Source organism: Lytechinus pictus, unplaced genomic scaffold, assembly GCF_037042905.1.
Source record: "Lytechinus pictus isolate F3 Inbred unplaced genomic scaffold, Lp3.0 scaffold_20, whole genome shotgun sequence".
NCBI lineage: Eukaryota > Metazoa > Echinodermata > Echinoidea > Temnopleuroida > Toxopneustidae > Lytechinus > Lytechinus pictus.
In genome coordinates, this window is record NW_026974141.1 from 633,979 (window position 1) to 652,490 (window position 18,512).

The 18,512-nt window shown below is 36.9% G+C and overlaps 1 protein-coding gene across 1 annotated transcript; it reads left to right on the forward strand.

Annotated features, from left to right (window-relative positions):
• The first annotated feature begins 4,824 nt into the window (after positions 1 to 4,824).
• Positions 4,825 to 15,721, forward strand: LOC129283134 (probable thiopurine S-methyltransferase). The gene is made up of 8 exons (XM_054918975.2): positions 4,825 to 5,122; positions 6,100 to 6,237; positions 9,165 to 9,257; positions 10,527 to 10,659; positions 11,961 to 12,013; positions 12,364 to 12,441; positions 12,648 to 12,847; positions 13,361 to 15,721. The coding sequence occupies exons 2-8, from the start codon at positions 6,113 to 6,115 to the stop codon at positions 13,483 to 13,485; spliced, it is 807 nt and encodes a 268-aa protein (XP_054774950.2). The 5' UTR covers positions 4,825 to 5,122; positions 6,100 to 6,112; the 3' UTR covers positions 13,486 to 15,721.
• Positions 15,722 to 18,512: the final 2,791 nt, after the last annotated feature.

Consider the following 18,512-nt stretch of genomic DNA (forward strand, 5'->3'; position numbering starts at 1 on the left):
TGTACTTGTTGCTCGCCAGCACCGACGTAAAGCAGAACGTAAATGGCGTAAAACACGACTAGATTCAGATCGCACATTGTTCATAGAAGCTAATAGGAATGTATGTCAAATCATTGATACCGCTAAAGAAGATTTCTTGAAAGAAAAGTTAGGTTCGTGTTCTGTCAAGGAGGTATATCAGATCATTCATTCACTTTTGAACAAGAAGTCGAATCAACTTCCCTTATACGAATCTGCAACCAGATTAGCTCATCAATTCTCTTTGTTTTTTGTCAACAAGATAAGGAGAATAAGAGCTGAACTTGATGCATGTACTGTACCTGTTAACATTCAGTTTAGTGATACTGAAAATCAAAATATTCCACTTTTCGCAGAATTTCAGGTGCTTTCTCAGTCAAATGTATCCAGAATCATTATGTCTTCGGCTACTAAATCCTCCCGACTTGACCCGATTCCTACATGGTTTTTGAAAGAAAACATTGTTCATTTATTACCATTGCTCACAAATGTAATCAATCAATCTCTTTCCACAGGTATTTTCCCTGATCAAGCACATTCAGCAATCATCAAACCTTTTTTGAAGAAATCAGGGTTGGACGTAAATGACATCAGTAATTATAGACCGGTCTCAAACTTAACATTTCTAGGTAAACTCATCGAGAAGGCGGCATGTACTCAACTAGCTGATCATATTGAATCTAATAATATTTTTGATCCTCTCCAATCTGCCTATAGGCCAGGTCACAGCACCGAGTCAGCTCTGATCAAAGTAAAAAATGATATCATGTTTTCTCTCGACTCAAATAATGTAGTTTTTATGGTGCTGTTAGATTTATCTGCCGCGTTTGATACAATAGATCATAACATTTTCATATCTCGGTTATTCAATAGAATAGGCGTTAGGTCCAAAGTCTTATCCTGGTTCCAATCATACCTGTCTGGATGGACTTCGCAAGTTGATATTGACGGCACATTGTCAAATCCCATAACTCTAGAATTTGGACTCCCTCAGGGGTCAATAGTCGGACCCATAGGCTACTCAATATATACTCTTCCAGTTGGCGACATCATCCGAAATCACTGTATCAATTATCATTTTTATGCTGACGACATACAACTATACGTTTCTTTTGATCCGAAGACTCCTGGAGCTCTCAATAATGCACTGGTTAAACTCCAGAATTGTATATCAGATATAAGACAGTGGATGATAGTGAATAAGCTAAAATTAAATGACAAAAAAACTGAATTTTTTGTTGCGGCCTCTACTTATAACTTGCGCAATCTTCCAAATGTTCAACTTGATGTTGATGGTACACTCTTTAGACCATCAGAAAAAATAAGAAACCTTGGTGTCATATTTGATTCCCGCATGTCAATGTCGTACCATATCTCTCATATCTGTAGCACAGTCACTTTTTATTTAAGGAACATTTCTAGAATCAGAAGGTTCATTGACCAGTCTGCCTGTCACAATGCTGTTCGTTCATTGGTTCTGTCTCGTATTGATTATTGCAATGGGCTCCTTTCTACAATTCCCTCTAATCAATTAATTCGTATTCAACGACTACAAAATTGGGCAGCACGATTAATTTTACAGGTTTCCCGAGATCATCCTTCCCAACCACTCTTTAATTCTCTTCACTGGCTTCCTTTTAAACAGAGAATTACGTTCAAATTACTCTTGATTGTCTACAAAACACTGAATAAACAGGCTCCACAGTATTTAAGTAACTGCTTGAATCTGTATACACCAACTAGAGCACTTAGGTCGGCCAGTGATCACCTTCGCCTCACATATTCATTAACTCGTACATTAGCTGGTGACAGAACTTTTACAGTGTCGGCTTCAAAATCCTGGAACGACCTGCCACTAATAATTAGACAGTCTCCAACATTAGCAATTTTCAAAAAGTCATTAAAAACTCATCTCTTTCGTACTTTGTAGTTTTTAAAATATTACATTTAATTAATTCATTGTAAGCGCTTTGGGCCTAATGGGAAAAGCGCAGTACAAATAATAAGTAATAATAATAAAGTAATAATCTCCCTCTCTCTCTTCAATTTTGATTGTTCTCTTTTTTACTAAATTATACTTATCTTTTGATACAGAATACAAATTGAAATTTTTGATCAGCATTACTGTTTTTAATGCTTCAATTTCCTTCTCCCAACAATTACAATATTACACTCTTTCATGGGCGGAAATCCCAGGGGGGACAGGGGGGACGTGTCCCCCCTACTCAAAATAGTAGGGGGGACACAATATCAAATGTCCCCCCTACTATTTTTGGTCTTTTATGATGGTAAGAAATACATCATTATAAATCGAAATAACACATGTATTTTGGGACGAGATGAACTTACTTTGACGATGATAACCATTTTTTTTGCTTGCCAAATTTTCCCGCCCCTTGTCCCCATAGGCGGATCTAGGGTGATTTACATATCTTGTTCAATATGGAGTTCGAATATCAAGTTTGGAAGTCAATATACAAAACATATTTCACCTCGGAAATCGAACTTTCATTATTTTGTGTAATTTACAAATTGGTTTTTAAAAAGTGCTCTGTAAAAATGTCAGTTTTATGGTCTGAATGTTAACATTTGCTGCTTGCGCTGCGCGCTCGCAAATTTTGATTTATCTGGGGAGCGTTTCATCAATATTTTCATCCGACAAGTTGTCAGATCTGACATCTTTCCATGATTTTGATTGGCTGAGAGGCACTGTTCCTATGGTAACTGTCGGATAAAATGGGACTTGTCGGATAAAACGTCCGACAAGTCCTTTCATGAAACGCCCCCCAGGTACCTATTATTTTCGTGTATTCCATAAAGACTCGACGTTTCGGGCAGGTTGACTGTCCGTCTTCACTCCTGAAGACGGACAGTCAACCTGCACGAAACGTCGAATCTCTCTACTGCTTCTACTCATCATCTCCACTCGCCGACTCAAGCCAGCAACTCCTCATCCATCCTACTACTCAAGCTGTTTCTTCAACTCATCAAACTATTCTGGTTTACAGTCCTTTTCAGGACTACTTTCAAGAAAGGAATACTCTACTCTCAAATCTCCACTTTCTCACCTATCCAATTCCTTTTCTTCCTCTTTCCACTGTTTCTATAACACTCCACATGGTGTACCGTAAACCACATCAGCGATTGTATATGCCACCATTCAATCCTTCAAACAACATCACGCTCACGCATGTTTATTCAGATACTCAACTTGTTCTCTAATTTAAATCATTGCCCAGTTTCAGATCACAATATCAAAAATTGTCTGCTCGCGCTTTGTGCTCGCATTATTAATGTAGGAAGACCCCATATTACTCATCCTTTTGATGATTTACAAAACATGAACAGAGTGGGCCATTTTTAGGTCTATAAATCTCGATTTTTTTCTGCTCGCGCTTCGCATCAATCGTTAAATTATATAGCTATCCTGTTCACGATTACAAAAACTGATTAAAAATTTCAATTCTTTCTTTAGAAAGTTCAAAATTTTTCAGCTCGCGCTTCGCGCTCGCATTTTTGATTGTTGAAATATGTAACGCCTTCATGGCTAAGTGCAAGCAGTCCTTAACAGGTACCTTTTCAACAGGTACCAGTTCAAAACATATTCACGAATTTTCTGCTCGCGCTTTGCGCTCACATTATTAATACTCATCCTTTTCAGGATTTACAAAACATGAATAGAGTGTCTCGTTCAGTAAATATTATAGGACTAAATCTCGAAATTTTCCGCTCGCGCTTCGCGCTCGCATTATTTGTTTACTTATATACCTATTCTGCTTGAGTTACAAAAAGTGCTTAGAATTTCCATTCTTTAGGTGAAATGTCAAAGAAAATTCAGCTCGCGCTTCGCGCTCGCATTATTTGTTTGTTAAATGCTACTTTAACATGTATCTTTTCCATCAGTACATTTTTGCTCGCGCTTTGCGTTCGTAGTAATTATTAAGTTGCATACACATCTTTTTCAGGATAAAAAGAACAAGACCACAATCAGTTCAAAGTTTAGGAAAAAATACATAAAATTTCCCAAAAAATTAGCTTGCGCTTCGCGCTCGGATCATACAAATAAGGATTATGATATTATATATTAATTTATAAGAATAAAGCTAAGAAGTGACTAATGAGGATTATCCCTTCAAAGAAACAAACAAAAATCATCTTCGAGCTGCCGATCGGGGAAAATATGGCTGAAACAAATTTCTGCCCCCCCCCCCTATTGGCGAAGGCTGGATCCGCCCCTGTGTCCCCCCTACCTTTTGGGAGAGATTTCCGCCCCTGCACTCTTTAAAATGTTGGGCAACATATACTGTCCACACAACAATTGGTTAAAACTATCCTATTCTGGGTAGTTTAATTTAAACCAATAATGTGTGCTTTGGTGAAAACTACACATTGGTTAAAAACTACCCAGAGTTGGATAATAAAAATTTAACCAATTGTTGTGTGGACACTATATGTTGCCAATGCGATAAAGCCCTATATCTGACTGATAATCGGTCACTGGGTTATTGTCATGTTTTTGCTTTTCTTTTTTTTTCAACATGTTTTCTTATAATTTACTTTACTTTTTGAGAAAGTAAAAAAAGAAGCCTAATTGGAAAAAAATGAACAAGAAGAGGAGAAAACTATGTTGATTAAAGCCATATAAGGGAAGGGAAACGGAAGGTCGGCGGGAGGTATACAGAAAATGTTCATATTTCGAAGGCCATGCAGCTCAGCCATTATTTCACCGAAAAGTGACCCGAGAGTAATACCCCCCCCCCCCCCCTCCCCCACCCACGTCCAATCGATCCGAATGGGACTTTGTCATTTGACTCGGATATTTCATTCTCAATGACTGCACAAAACTGTAGTGCCGGATCGAGTGACTACTATTGACAAAGCTTCGAACGTGAACTTGTATTGTGTATATATACACAAACAAAACTCATATTCAACTATATTTACCCTGCATGACCTGTGCATAATATCTCAGCATTCTCGAACTATATAGGTATTTATATATTACTGCAAATCGTCAGTGCATGTGCCAGTATGAATGGATACCAAAAACAGGTCTACTATAATACCTATATATACTCGACGTTTTGTTATCTTAAAACCGGAGGTATGTTATATTATTTTATGTTTACTTAATTCATGAATTTATTTATAAATCAATGTGGAAGGAGTTAGATATCATAATTGGTTTATCAAACAGAAATTAATTATCAATCTGTATATACTCTGTAGTCTCTCTTCTCGTAAACATGCCTTTTTGTGACCATATTGAGCGTATTTTATATACCTTTATTATGACAGTTCTCTTGTAGACAAGGTCATGGGAACGGGATGCTGTCTTTAGGGAAAAAAGGTGATGATTTAACTTTTAAGGGGGAAGGAAATCTAGGATCAAATAGAAGGGTGATTTGGTCAAATTTCTACATTTTAGCACACGAACCTAAGGGGGGCTGCATAACATACGCAGCATGCATCCCCGCTTCCCATAGCAGCAGGGTCACGCAGCTATATAGGGGCGCTATGGGGGCGGGATCGACTGCGAACTGAAATACGATATACGGGTATATGTCTATAAGGAAGCCAAGGTGGAGAAAATGGGGAGAAAAGGGGGAATATAAAAAAGAGAGGTATAAGTACTATTAGAACCCAAAAGATGAAAGGGGATAGGGAAGATCAAAAATGACAGCGTTTTCCACTCTTTAAAAAAATACCTTACTGCGCGAAATGAAGGGCTCGCGGAACCGATAGGGGAGGGGTCTGCATTCTGTCACCGGCACCCGCGATTTTTCTTTCCCGGAAACGTACAATTATATACAGGATCTGAGACGTACCCGCCCCCCCCCCCCCCCCGCCCGTCACCATGACACACATGCGTTTAAAACGTCCCCGAATCCCTGGAGTGGACCCATTTACACCCCAAAAAATGTTTAAAATTAAACTGGCTACCGTTAGTACCCCCCCCCTCCTTTTTCTTTCTTCTTTTTTTTTACAATGAGCTTCCGCTCCTTGAAACGTTTAAGAAGTGGTTTTTACCCTCTCCCTTTTTTCAAATTGTCATATTTTTTCAACATTCTAACTATATAGATTTCGTAGATCCATGGATTTCTGCAAGGGTAAACCTCGTATAGGGGAGAAACCTGAACAGCTGATGGAAATTGAGGCTGACTGGGCGAAGTGGTATGATGGTGATAACAATTGTGAATTCGAGATACATGCTAGTCCGTGAGTACGAGATTCATGGGTTTTGTTTTGTTTTAATAAACATGATTAAATAAAAAAACACTTTGGTTGAGGTCTTTGAGGACTAAACAAAGGAGATCCACACATTGATGAGAACTGGACCATATTGTTAGGGATTTTAAGTGCATATACCCGCGTTAAAAAAAATGTTTCTTTTTTTTTCTGTGATGTTTACACGGTTATAATCATTGTCTTATAAATGATATTTCACAATTTTCATTTCCTTTTCACTTTTTATCCCCCTTTGCATGTTTCATGTCCTTTTCCCTTTTATCCCTCTTTTGGTCATGACACCTAAGCTCCATCCATGTACACCCCTTCCAGGGGCCGCGAAACGGTTTTCAAAGTGGGGGGGGGCTGACCATGCAAAAAATTACAATCATATGGTCATTTTTACGTTTTTGTACACGGTTTTTGAAAAAAGTGGGGGGCTGAAGCCCCCAGCCCCCCCCCCCCTCTTCCGTGGCCCCTGCCCTCGCTCCTCCAAGAACGTCAGTATTATATTTTCATAGTAATTAAACAACAGATACTCTAAATTAATGCTAAAGATTATATATATAGTCGTCAATCACACTTCCTCAGAGTAAAACGATTTATTTTGGAGTGAGATTTTGTATATTGAGAATATTTTTTAAATCTCTTTTTGGTGTGAACATGTCTTACATGATACACAGTTCACTCCACGGAAGGAGATATAATGCACTCTATAAGCAGTGGCGTAACAACCTGGGACACGTGCCCCCCCCCCCGCATCGGCTGGCAAAAAAGAAGAAAGAAAAGGAAAAAACGGGGAAAAGGAGAAAAAGAGGGAGAAAGCAAAAGGAACGTTGGGGGATGAAATTAATATATATTATATCATATTATGTTATACTAAATCATATACATAAGATTTTTTTCATAATTTTATGAAACATAATTAGGGCTTAGGGTAGGGCCTATGTGTTCAATATTCCTGGTACTCGAATTGTCTGTTTAATGAGATATACAGTGCGTCCCAGAAAAAACGAAACCGAGATTTAGCGATGATTTATCATTACTTAATCATAAATAAAATAGACAAATAACCTACCAATGTAAAGCTTAGAATCTCTTCTTTCATCTGGTATTACTTAGATTATTCCTCATTCACGCATGATTGAGCAAAAACAATTCGAAGAAAGGATGCCAAAAACTCATTTGGCGGGGGTATCTGAATTTCAAAAAGAAAATCACAGGACTAAAAAGTTCAATATCTTCTCTTTTCTTTGATACCTTAATCACAGAAAATGGTCAAGTAGTAAAAAAGTTATGATCCCTCGAAACAATGCTTGTATTTCCATAATTTCATTAAATAAACGTGTTTTCACCGGTTTCCCATTGAAGCTATCGCACGGTAACAAAAGACTTAATGCATGGCTGATCGTCAACAAAACGGAGTGTCGAGTGAGTTTGAACGCTAGCCTGTAAAACCTCTTCATTTTATGAAATTATTGAAATTCAAGCCTTATTTCAAATAATCAGAACTTTGTTATTTCTTGACCATTTTCTGTAATTGAGGTATCAAATTAAAGAGCAGATATTGAACATTTTAGAAATGTGGTTTTCTTTTTAATACCCAGATACGGCCCGCCAAGTGACTTTTTGGTATCCCCTTTTCAAATTGTTTTTGCTCACTCATGCGTAAATAAAAAATAATTTAAGTAAATTCAGATGAAAGAGGAGATTCTAAGCTTTAAAATGGTAGGTCATTTGTCTATTGTATTTGCGATTAAGTTATGATAAATTATCGATAAATCTCGGTTTCGTTTTTTGTGGGACGCACTGTATAATCCTGTTGTACTAAAACGTCCCATTTTCAAGTCAGCATACACTAAATATATTTCCTCGCACTTCGAGTTATCGTTGTTTTATGTAATGACATAATGCTTCTGTTACAGGACTACATAAGTGAATCCCCCCTATATAAAACATTTCCAGTCCGTGCTTATGTTCGCATTAATATTGGATTGGTGAGATATGTCTGCTCTTCATAAATTCCTAAAAACAGTCCTTAAAAAGTTACCGGGGGGGGGGGCGTTTCATGAAAGGACTTGTCGGACGTTTTATCCGACAAGTCCCATTTTATCCGACAGTTACCATAGGAACAGTGCCTCTCAGCCAATCAAAATCATGGAAAGATGTCAGATCTGACAACTTGTCGGATGAAAATATTGATGAAACGCTCCCCTGTTCTGGTAGGAATGTAAAAAAAAATCAGCTCGCGCTTCGAGCTCGTATCCTTTGGTTAGTAAAATAGGGCCTACGTATGGTCTTAGAGAATGCCTACAAACGAGCCTTAGAATGACCCTCTTCAGGTCTGAATTTCGAAAATTTTCAGCTTGCGCTTCGCGCTCGCAACATTTGATTAATGAGAAACGTATCATGTTCATGATTACAAAGACTACAAAAAGTGCTTCATGTGTTTAGGACTGGTGTACTTGTAACAAAATCAGCAAGCGCTTGGTGCTCGCATTAAATGACTATGGTGAGATATGTACTCTTCATGAATTACAAAAAAAATAGTCCTTAGAATGTGTCTGTTTGTGGTCAATAGGCCCTATATACAAAATATAAAAATTTCAGCTCGCGCTTCGCGCGTGCATTATTTGATCAGTGAGATGCATATCCGTCTAATGGCACAGTCCTTAAAATGTCTCTATCAGGTCAGTATACCTGGCAATTGAGCGCGCTCCGCGCGCCCACTAAGTGACTCAACATTTTTGCTGGTGCCCCCCCCCCATGCCGTGACCCACGGTACGCCACTGTCGATAAGGATGTACAGTTAACTCCAAAGGGATTGTTCCGTATTATCACTCCAATATGGTTAGATATGTATTGCACTTAGAGCGAATAATACAGATTATGGTTTATGGTTCTTATTGTAAATTTAGATGGTTGGAGCGATGTATAAATAGAGTTACTGATGGAAAGACTGGTAAGAAATGGTTTGTCCCACTCTGTGAGAAATCACCGACAATGAAATGGTAAGGTGCTTTTAAATAGTAATTATTTGTAAATATAGTGTATATCATAAACAATTACTCTTAAACGATTGTTCGAATTATGATTATGTTGGTGAATATGAGTAAATGATCACTATCAAATATAACCGTGCTGGAAAAAAAAAAACAGTGTCATCCATAGTTGACTATGGGAAAATATCCAGCAGTGCTCAAATTCAACAGTGTGAAGATATTTTCACAGTGTGGACACCTCGACAGTACAGTGTGACTGTTAACAGCGTCATGATCGACTACAAGTATGTGAATATGTGCTTCACACTGTTGAAATGTTTAATTTAACAGTGTGAAGGTGAATTTTACATTGAGTTCCACACTGTGAACACACTGTTGGGACACTGTGCTCCTTCCAGTTGGGAAACTGTGGTATATTGCAAGTAATTAACGAATTTGCCCATTTTTGTCGGCACACATTCACAACGCATTTGATATGTTGACCATATGACTGTAAACATTGCTGTGGTTTGGAGAAAATGAAATAAAGATGCCTTTTTTTATGTAAACAACGTAGATACCCCCATCCTCCTCCATTAATAATCATCACTATTATAGGAAAACAATATTTTTGTCAAAATTGTTTGAAAGTATGATTCCTTCAGTGACTGATCTTAGTTAAATATTTGGTCAGTATGGTAACCACATAATATCAAGCTACGCTAGAATATCATGATAATTCCATTGTTATTGCCATTGGATTATTTCTTGTTTATGGTTTAGGATTTATTCATTTCCGTTTCAACAAAGTGCTATAAGAATAAAATATTGCCAAAATATCAAATGTCAATAGATGAATGGCAGCTGAAGCGACTTTGGTTAATATAAGAAAATGAAATGAAACGGATGGGTTTCCAATCATCATCATCATCCTCATCATCAATCTCACCATCTTCATCATCATCACTATCATCATCATCCTCAGCATCATCATCATCATCCTCACAATCTTCATCATCATCATCACTATCATCAGCATCATCATCATCATCATTATCATTATCACCACTATCATCATCATCACCATCACCGTCATCACCATAACCATAACCGCCATCATCATCATCGTCGTCGTCATGGTCATCGTCATGATCATGATGATGATCATCGTCCTCCTCATCCTCACCATGTACATCATCACCACCGGCCACCACCACCACCACTATCATCATCATCATCATCACTGCTATCACCATCCTCCTCCTCTTCCTCCTTATTATTTTGTTGGCGTTTCAACAGGCTCTACGATCACGGCGACGATGTGATAGGCGTTGAATTAGTTGGGAAAGCGATTGAGAAGTTCTTTGATACATACGATATGAAGTACACCAAATCCGCCATACATCAGCTTCCTTATGCGTGCTTGTATCAGGTAAACCTGTCCGCTATTATAGTCACACCAGTGAAACCGAATCCCAATCGAACAAAGCTATTACGTCATTCCGAATGGTATGAAATTGATAGCTTTGAAGTCGGTTTCTTTGGTGTGACTGTAACAATAAAACAATCAATTATGAATTAACAAAATAATTTAAAAATCGCAATCTTATGACTTCTTCAACCTACGTCACAATGCTCGTTCATCGTCGTCTATGTTAAATGCCGTATTCATGGTACATATTAGCGTATATACTTTAAAGGAGAATGAAACTCTTGGAGCAAGTTAGCTTTTGTGAAAGCAGAAAAATCAAAGAATAAGATCAACAAAAGTTTGAGTAAAATAGGACTAGCAATAGAAGAGTTATGAGCATTTGAATGTCGAGATCACTAATGCTATGGAGATCCTCCCATTGGCAATGCGACCAAGATATATGATGTCACAGATGAACAACTCTCCCCTTTTGGACACTGAAAATATACCCCAAAACATCTCTTTTTTCTCATTCTAATCATATGACAAATGATTCATCAATTATATAATGTTGTGAAACCTATTTACTTGTCCTCTCATAAAGAGAACACCTCACCTTGTGATAGACTCTATAAAAATGAGAATATAAGTGATATAAGTACTAAAGTAATGAGGGAGTTGTACGTGTGTGACATCATAGATCTTGGTCGCATTGCCAATACATGGCATTAGTGATCTCAATATTCAAATGCTCATAACTTTCTTATTATTCATTCAATCTTCCTCAAACTTTCAACAATATGTTTCTTTGATTTTTCTCTTTGATATGGATTCAGCTGGTTTCAAGGGTTTCATTCTCCTTTAAATTGAAATAGATACTAAATATTACAGGTGATTAACTTTGCCAGAAATTACATCAACGGAAACACTCAATTCAGTGGAGTCAGTGGCCATAATAGTTCATTGGCAAAGTATGGATGGAATATCGTGTGAACGGAATCCAGGTGTTTCGATACTCACTTGCATAAATGTTTATAGGTTTTTATTGCTCGTTCATAAATAAATGATAATTCTCCCCCTTGAAAATCAAAATGTTTAGTAACGATATGGTTGATTTTGAGCTTCTGATAAATGCATTGTGGAAATTGAATCGGTTTTCGTATTTTAAATCACCTTGATTGAATTCATTACCTTATTTGTTGACTTTACAAAACGTTTGAAAATATAGGCACATATTAAATGGTTATCCTTATGAATTTGCACTAGTTTGAATTTCCTTATGATAATAAAGCCAGTGGATTGATTTTGTTTTCTTAATATAGAATGATGATAAACGGGTCAACATATTCAAGTGCAACATATTTGACGTTACAAAGTAAGTTTTTGACCGTCTAAACCGGTCTTCCTCGGTAAGGGCTTGAAAGGAGGATGGGAAGAGTTTGGTAGGTGTCGTGTAATGTGTAGTGTCTGGTTACGATTTACGTTGATGATGGGACTTTATTACCGCATTTTGAGATTACCTTTATTAAAAAAAAAACATTCTCTCTTCCATCCCCCCCCCCCCTTCTCTGTGATCTGGTTTTGATTGTTATTCTTTATAGACCTTGTTCTTCGTTTGTACGCTGCTTTTCATCGAAATAATTAAAGAAATGATTACAATCAATGCCTCAATTCACAAGGCTCTATCGTATTGAGAATTAGAATTGTTCTTTCATTTTAATCAAGAGAGCTAATCGGAGGACCGGTGGACGCAGTCTGGGACAGAGGATCACTACAAGACATTGATCACAAAGATAGACCAAGGTATGCTTTCACTATCATTGGCTACTTATCAGTTATAAAAGCAATATCATGTGGTATATAGGCCCGGATACACTTACCTTGAATGATAGGCGGGCATAGAAATCTAAAATTTGAGTAAGAATTTTTCTACCATGTATAAAATTTTGCTCTCAACTGTATAGGACTTTTCTTCCTTTAACTTTAACCTATTCTTTATTGCAATTAAGGTATGGAGAAATAATCATGTCAGTCCTAAAACCTGAGGGGAAAATACTCGCTGAAACTTTCGAGGTCATCGATGGCGGAATAGATCAAACGACGTCGCCTAATGAAGCAAGAGGTGAAGACGATCGAGGTCGTGATACAATGCCAAGTTCAGAACACACTCCTCATTCCGTCAACGCAGCGGACTTCAAAAGGATTTATGGTTTGTTCTTGTCTTCCTTATGAGGCAGGGGTAGGATTTTATATACTAGTATTATGACATCTTTGAAATACAAATCGACATGACTATGAAAACTACAAGCTTGTTAAACTCTATTAATCCACATTATATTAAATTTATCCAATTGAAGCGAATGAACAATTGTCTTCTGGCATAATATTTTGACAATATTCTCGACCCTTAAAATATATCATTACATTATAGTTTATGCTGTAAGTAACATTTTCCAGAAATTATTCTGCAGGTATCAGCAATTCCTTGAGTATAATTTCAGATCTTTGGTCAAATTTAATTTCAGATCAATTTTGATAATTAATTCGATCATTATTTAAAAAATATCTTCTAAATTTAAATTCATCACTTCCCCTCTCTCGATCTTACTCCTCCCATCCACCCCTCCCCCATTCCCCCCTCTCTCTCCCCCCCCCCCTCTCACTCCTCCCATCCGATCACCTCCCTCTCTTACTCCATTCCTCCTACCCCTCCCCCATGCAGGAGAACGATGTGATATAGAGGTGTTGGCAGAGGAGTATTGGGATTCTGATCATAAAGTGGTTGATAAGGAGGAACCTTTCTCATACATCAATACAATACGACTCATCTCCTTCACACCTGTTTAACTCATTTTATTTGTTTCCTTTTCTTTATTATTATTATCTAATTTCACAATATGCCGTTAACGGTTAAAGGACAAGTCCACCCCAACAAAAAAGTTTATTTGAATAAAAATAGAAACAAATCCAACAAGCATGACATTGAAAATATTCATCAAAATCGGATGTAAAATAAGAAAGTTATGACATTTTAAAGTTTTGCTTAAATTCACAAAACAGTTATAGGCACATACTGGCTGGTATGCAAATGAGGAGACTGATGGCGTCATCCACTCACTATTTCTTTTGTATTTTATTATATGAAATAGGGAATATTTTATTTCTCTCCTCATTGTCGAGTGAAACAACGATTAATTCCTCCCTGAACATGTGGAATGAGCATTGATTAATACTATATGATTTAGTCAAGTTGGTCCTTAATTATTGTTAAATATATATATAAAAAAAATGAAATATTGTATAATTCAAACAATAAAACACAAAAGAGATAGTGAGTGAGGGACATCATCGACTGTCTCATTTGAGTTGTACATTATCAACTGCTTTGTGAAAAATAAGCAAAAGTTTAAAATGTCATAACTTTCTTATTTTACATCCAATTTTGATGAAATTTTCAGCGTTTTGCAAGTTTGATTTTTCTCTATTTATTCAAATCAACATTTTTCTGGGGTGGATTTGACCTTTGAGTGTCGTACATCTTAATAACCTTGGTGCGTAAACAAGTGAAATTAATATTGTAACATGATCTTACAAGGTAATGGAGAAAGCTACTGCTCAGTAAAAGCCCGGAGAGCAGCCGATAGCAGCCTCCAGATAGTGGGCTGTGGGCTGTGGCCCAGAATAATCAGAAACTGAGTACTATAAACTGATGAAAATAATAACTAGAACATAATGCCATTTAAAGATTTTTGTGTGATGATGAGAAACAGGGACCGCGGAAGCGGGGGGGGGGCTGCCCCCCCCCCCCACTAGGTCCCCTTTTATTTTCAATATATGTTAATAGTTTACCTGAATGTATTCATGAAGGTATTATAGATATGTACGCTGACGACACGACACTTACCGTCAGTGCGAATGATGCGACAGTTTTGGAAGAAAAATTAACTGTTGCATTAAACAAGGTCATGGCATGGATTAAAGATAATCAGCTCGTCCTCAACACTGAAAAAACTTGTGTCATGATAATAGGTTCTCGTGCTAATCTCAGGAAAATAGATTCTTTCACGATTTTGTTAAACGGTGATTTGATAAATAGAGTTCAATTCACCAAATGCTTAGGAGTTTTGATAGATGAAGAACTGAAATGGTCAAAACAAATAGAAAATGTATGTAAACTTACTCAGAAAAGCATTGGCATAATAAAGAGAGCGAAAAGTTCTTTGCCTGTGCAGTCCTTAAAGTTGCTTTATAACAGTTTAGTGTTGCCAAGATTTGATTACTGTTCTGCTGTATGGTCGAATAGATTTCAATCCCATACAATTAAGCTGCAAAAAATTCAGAAGAGGGCTGCAAGAATTATATTGAACAAGACATACGACACACCGTCGGCTGATTTGTTCACAAGTCTTAAATGGATGACACTAGACAAACGATTTGAGCTCAGTCGCGTTTTGATGATATTTAAATGTGTCCATAATTTAGCACCTTCTTACCTTCAGGTAAACTTAACCAATCCAAATGATGTACATGAACATCATACCAGACAGAGAGACAGTGGATATTTAAGCGTGCCCAAGTTTCGCACTGATTGTTATAAGTGTAGTCCAATCGTATCTTCAATATTTAAATGGAATAAGCTTGATAATTCAATTAGAACAGCTCCTTCTGTCATTTCATTTAAGAGAATGTTTAAAAGAACTTGTAATTTATAAATAACTTGCGGAACATCCACTGTTGTGCTTATTTTGTGTTAGCATGACCTTGATGATTTGGTGTATATTATCAGTATTTTCAAGATGTCCTTCTTAATTAATTTGATTTATTGATATTTTATTATACGTCAAACGAGTGCCCGTCTGCGTTTTGTTTGCTGCTAAGTTTGTTAATGTTTCGTTTTACATTCAAATCCTAATGTGAATCTTAATGATGTAACATTCTGTACATACGTTATGCATTTTGTAAATATGTTTATTGTTATTCAGGGCCTCATGGAAGACCACTACTTATTGGTGAATGGGCTACCCTGTCAAAATATCAGAAATAAATAAATAAATAAAAATTTCCAAAACCGTGTACAAAAACGTAAAAATGACCATATGATTGTGATTTATTGCATGGTCAGTCCCTCCACTTTTGGCTCAGCCCCCCCCCCCCCCCACTTTGAAAACCGTTCTGCGGCCACTGAGACAAAACCTAAGCATCAATCAGCAACGGAATTTGGAGTCCACGTTATATATTAATCCCCGAGAAAACTAGAAAGACGTCTGAATGAGTGATTAAAATTTAGAACAGTGGTGTTCGGATGGGGCCCCCAAAAAAGAATCTTTCACGACCACTAAAAAAAAAAGAGAAAGGGAAAGAAGAGGAAAGAGAGACGGGTGAAATATAATATCATTTCCTTAATATCATCTCAAAATGTATTACAAAATTTGATTGTGTAATAAAAATGTTGAAAATATTGCTCGCTCGCTTCGCTCCCTAAAAGTTTTTTTTAATGCGATACGCCATATTTAGTCCGCTCAAATTTTTGTGCCCACTACTCCACTTGAGTTATAGAGCAATAGAGAATTTTCTTGAGGGAATGTCACTATTCCCTATTGTTCATGCTGTTTGGATCACCTTGTAAATTTTAGCCAATAATGTTCAAGCCCGCGTCACTCTATCAAATATTGTTTAAACTTTTTAAAGAACCACTTGTTAATTTAGAATAAAAAATGGTTGTAAGAGTAATTACGGCTTAAACAGCGTTGCTTAAAATTTAAAACGGCGGTTTAACATGATATCATTAGGTCATTTTTAAGACATGGACTAATTATCTGATTGCATTTTAAGGACGTTCCACAGTTAAAGTGAAATCCATGTCATTTTCACCAAACTTTGCACATAGATACTTTAGAACCTTAATACTCGAAATATGCAAAAATTAACATAGGTCCATGTGCTTGATTTTTTGCTATAGAGTTTCAAAGTTCACCCAAATTGATGTTCTTAAGAATTGCGCATTCAAAAGAATTTGACATTTTTAGACCGTCCAAGATTACTACAATGAGTTTAATTCTCTATTACTCAGTCAAAATACGTGAAAAAGTCATCAAATTTCGCAAGAGAGTTAATAATTGTATCGTTAGAATGGAGAATCTATTCATAGTGCTATTTGTTTGCAATTTTAAGTTTAACAGCACAGTCAGTTCTTCAAAATGACGTAAAAGATAACAAAATCCCAATCTAAAAAATGTGAAATTTCAGTAACAAACTACAAACGTACAATAAATGCTGCACTTTATTCAAAATCCATGTCATTTTCACCAAAATTTGCAGAGTTGCAGAGGAAGGTATACCTAAGAGGTACAAACATTAAAAAATAGGGGTTCATGTGCTTGTTTTTTAACTATCAGCATTTTTATTAGAGCAAATGTGCTTTTTGAAACACCAAAAATGCACCCAATGCTTTGTATCTATGTGAAGAAATAAACAAAACCACTCTCCCATTTATTCAAACTCGGGGTTATATTCGTGATTTTTGGCAGCACTGCAGAGTAAAGTATTTTGAAATTGTAGAGAATTTTTTTTTTGAATGGTCCATGGAATAATTCAATTTTTTAGCTTCATGAAATAACGCATCGGATCTGCAGTTTAAGTGCAGAAGATGAGAAAAATCAGCGCATACCCGCATCTAATTAATCACCTGTTCATCCATTGTGACGTCAGCGCGCAGAGTGTAAAGATTGCCTTTCATATGGGAGGTTCCTTTCTGCCATGCAACAACACGCTTTATCATTTTTTGTATTGTTGTTTATGTTGCAATAATATATAATGTTTTCAGGTGATATTATTGTGTTTTTTTTGCTATTGCTTGCATGCCAAGTATGTATTTAAGCCTATTAAAATAAATAAATTCTACACATTCAAATGTCAAAGTAATAATATTTTTTCTGTAATCAAACTTACTGTAGTGCAACTCTAGTAGGTGTTCATTTTCAACGAAACCATCTTAGGAAGTTCATGAGGGGCAGCTCGAAGCCCCCTCCCCCTTACCATTGCGGTGGAAATAAAAGAAAGAAGAAGAGAAAAACAAGACGAGAGGTGAAAACAAAAACAAAATCTAAATTCCCAAAAGGAAAATGAGAAGTGGGGGGGGGGGGAAGGGTCCTAAACAGGTACCATTCCTGCTTTCAGGTCAGCATTCTAACAAATTTCAGCTCGCGCTCGCATTAATTTGTTGGTGAGATATGTGTCCGAGTCTCTTTCTCATATATATATATATATATATAATTAGGCCTGTGTGTGTGTGGGTGAGTTTGTTTGGTGTGATCGAGCGCCTTTAGAACGATTCATGATTTTGCCCCCCCCCCCAATCTGAAAAATGGATCGACGCCCCTGCTTCTTATGAAACAAAAATGTCAGATAGGCATACGGTACGGGGGGAATAATAAAATCGTTCAAACTCGCAACCTTAATAGTAATTTATGGTCCTATTTAAGCTGAAACATGTTATTTTTTCTCAAAAATATCCCCTTTATATTTTTGTAAGCACTTAAGGAGAGCAGATTTTCTCTTTTTTTGTCATACTATTATGAAGCGCGAGAAAAATATTTAATTTATGTGCATGTATTTGAATGATGAATTCGATCAAAATTTAATGCTCCCCACAGATCAGTGCCTGCCGGGCCCCACCCAACCACCATCCATCCACCTGACATCTCGTGCCACCCCCACCCCCCTCTTAACTGACCATGGTCAGGCTCATCAGTGGTTTGTTTGTGTATTTGAGTTTTGTCAGACGTGTATCAATCAGATATGATTATTTACGGGACCGACCTTTAACGTCACCACCCGAAAGGTTGCGCCCCTCCCCCTTTCAAAGCTACCATACC

What these genes read in the sequence shown, in the direction of transcription:
- LOC129283134 (XM_054918975.2), top strand. Translation starts at nt 6,113, where the DNA reads ATGGATTTCTGCAAGGGTAAACCTCGTATAGGGGAGAAACCTGAACAG. An exon ending in GATCACAAAGATAGACCAAG is followed by an intron (nt 12,442 to 12,647) that starts GTATGCTTTCAC and finishes ATTGCAATTAAG; the next exon opens with GTATGGAGAAATAATCATGT. An exon ending in GGACTTCAAAAGGATTTATG is followed by an intron (nt 12,848 to 13,360) that starts GTTTGTTCTTGT and finishes TCCCCCATGCAG; the next exon opens with GAGAACGATGTGATATAGAG.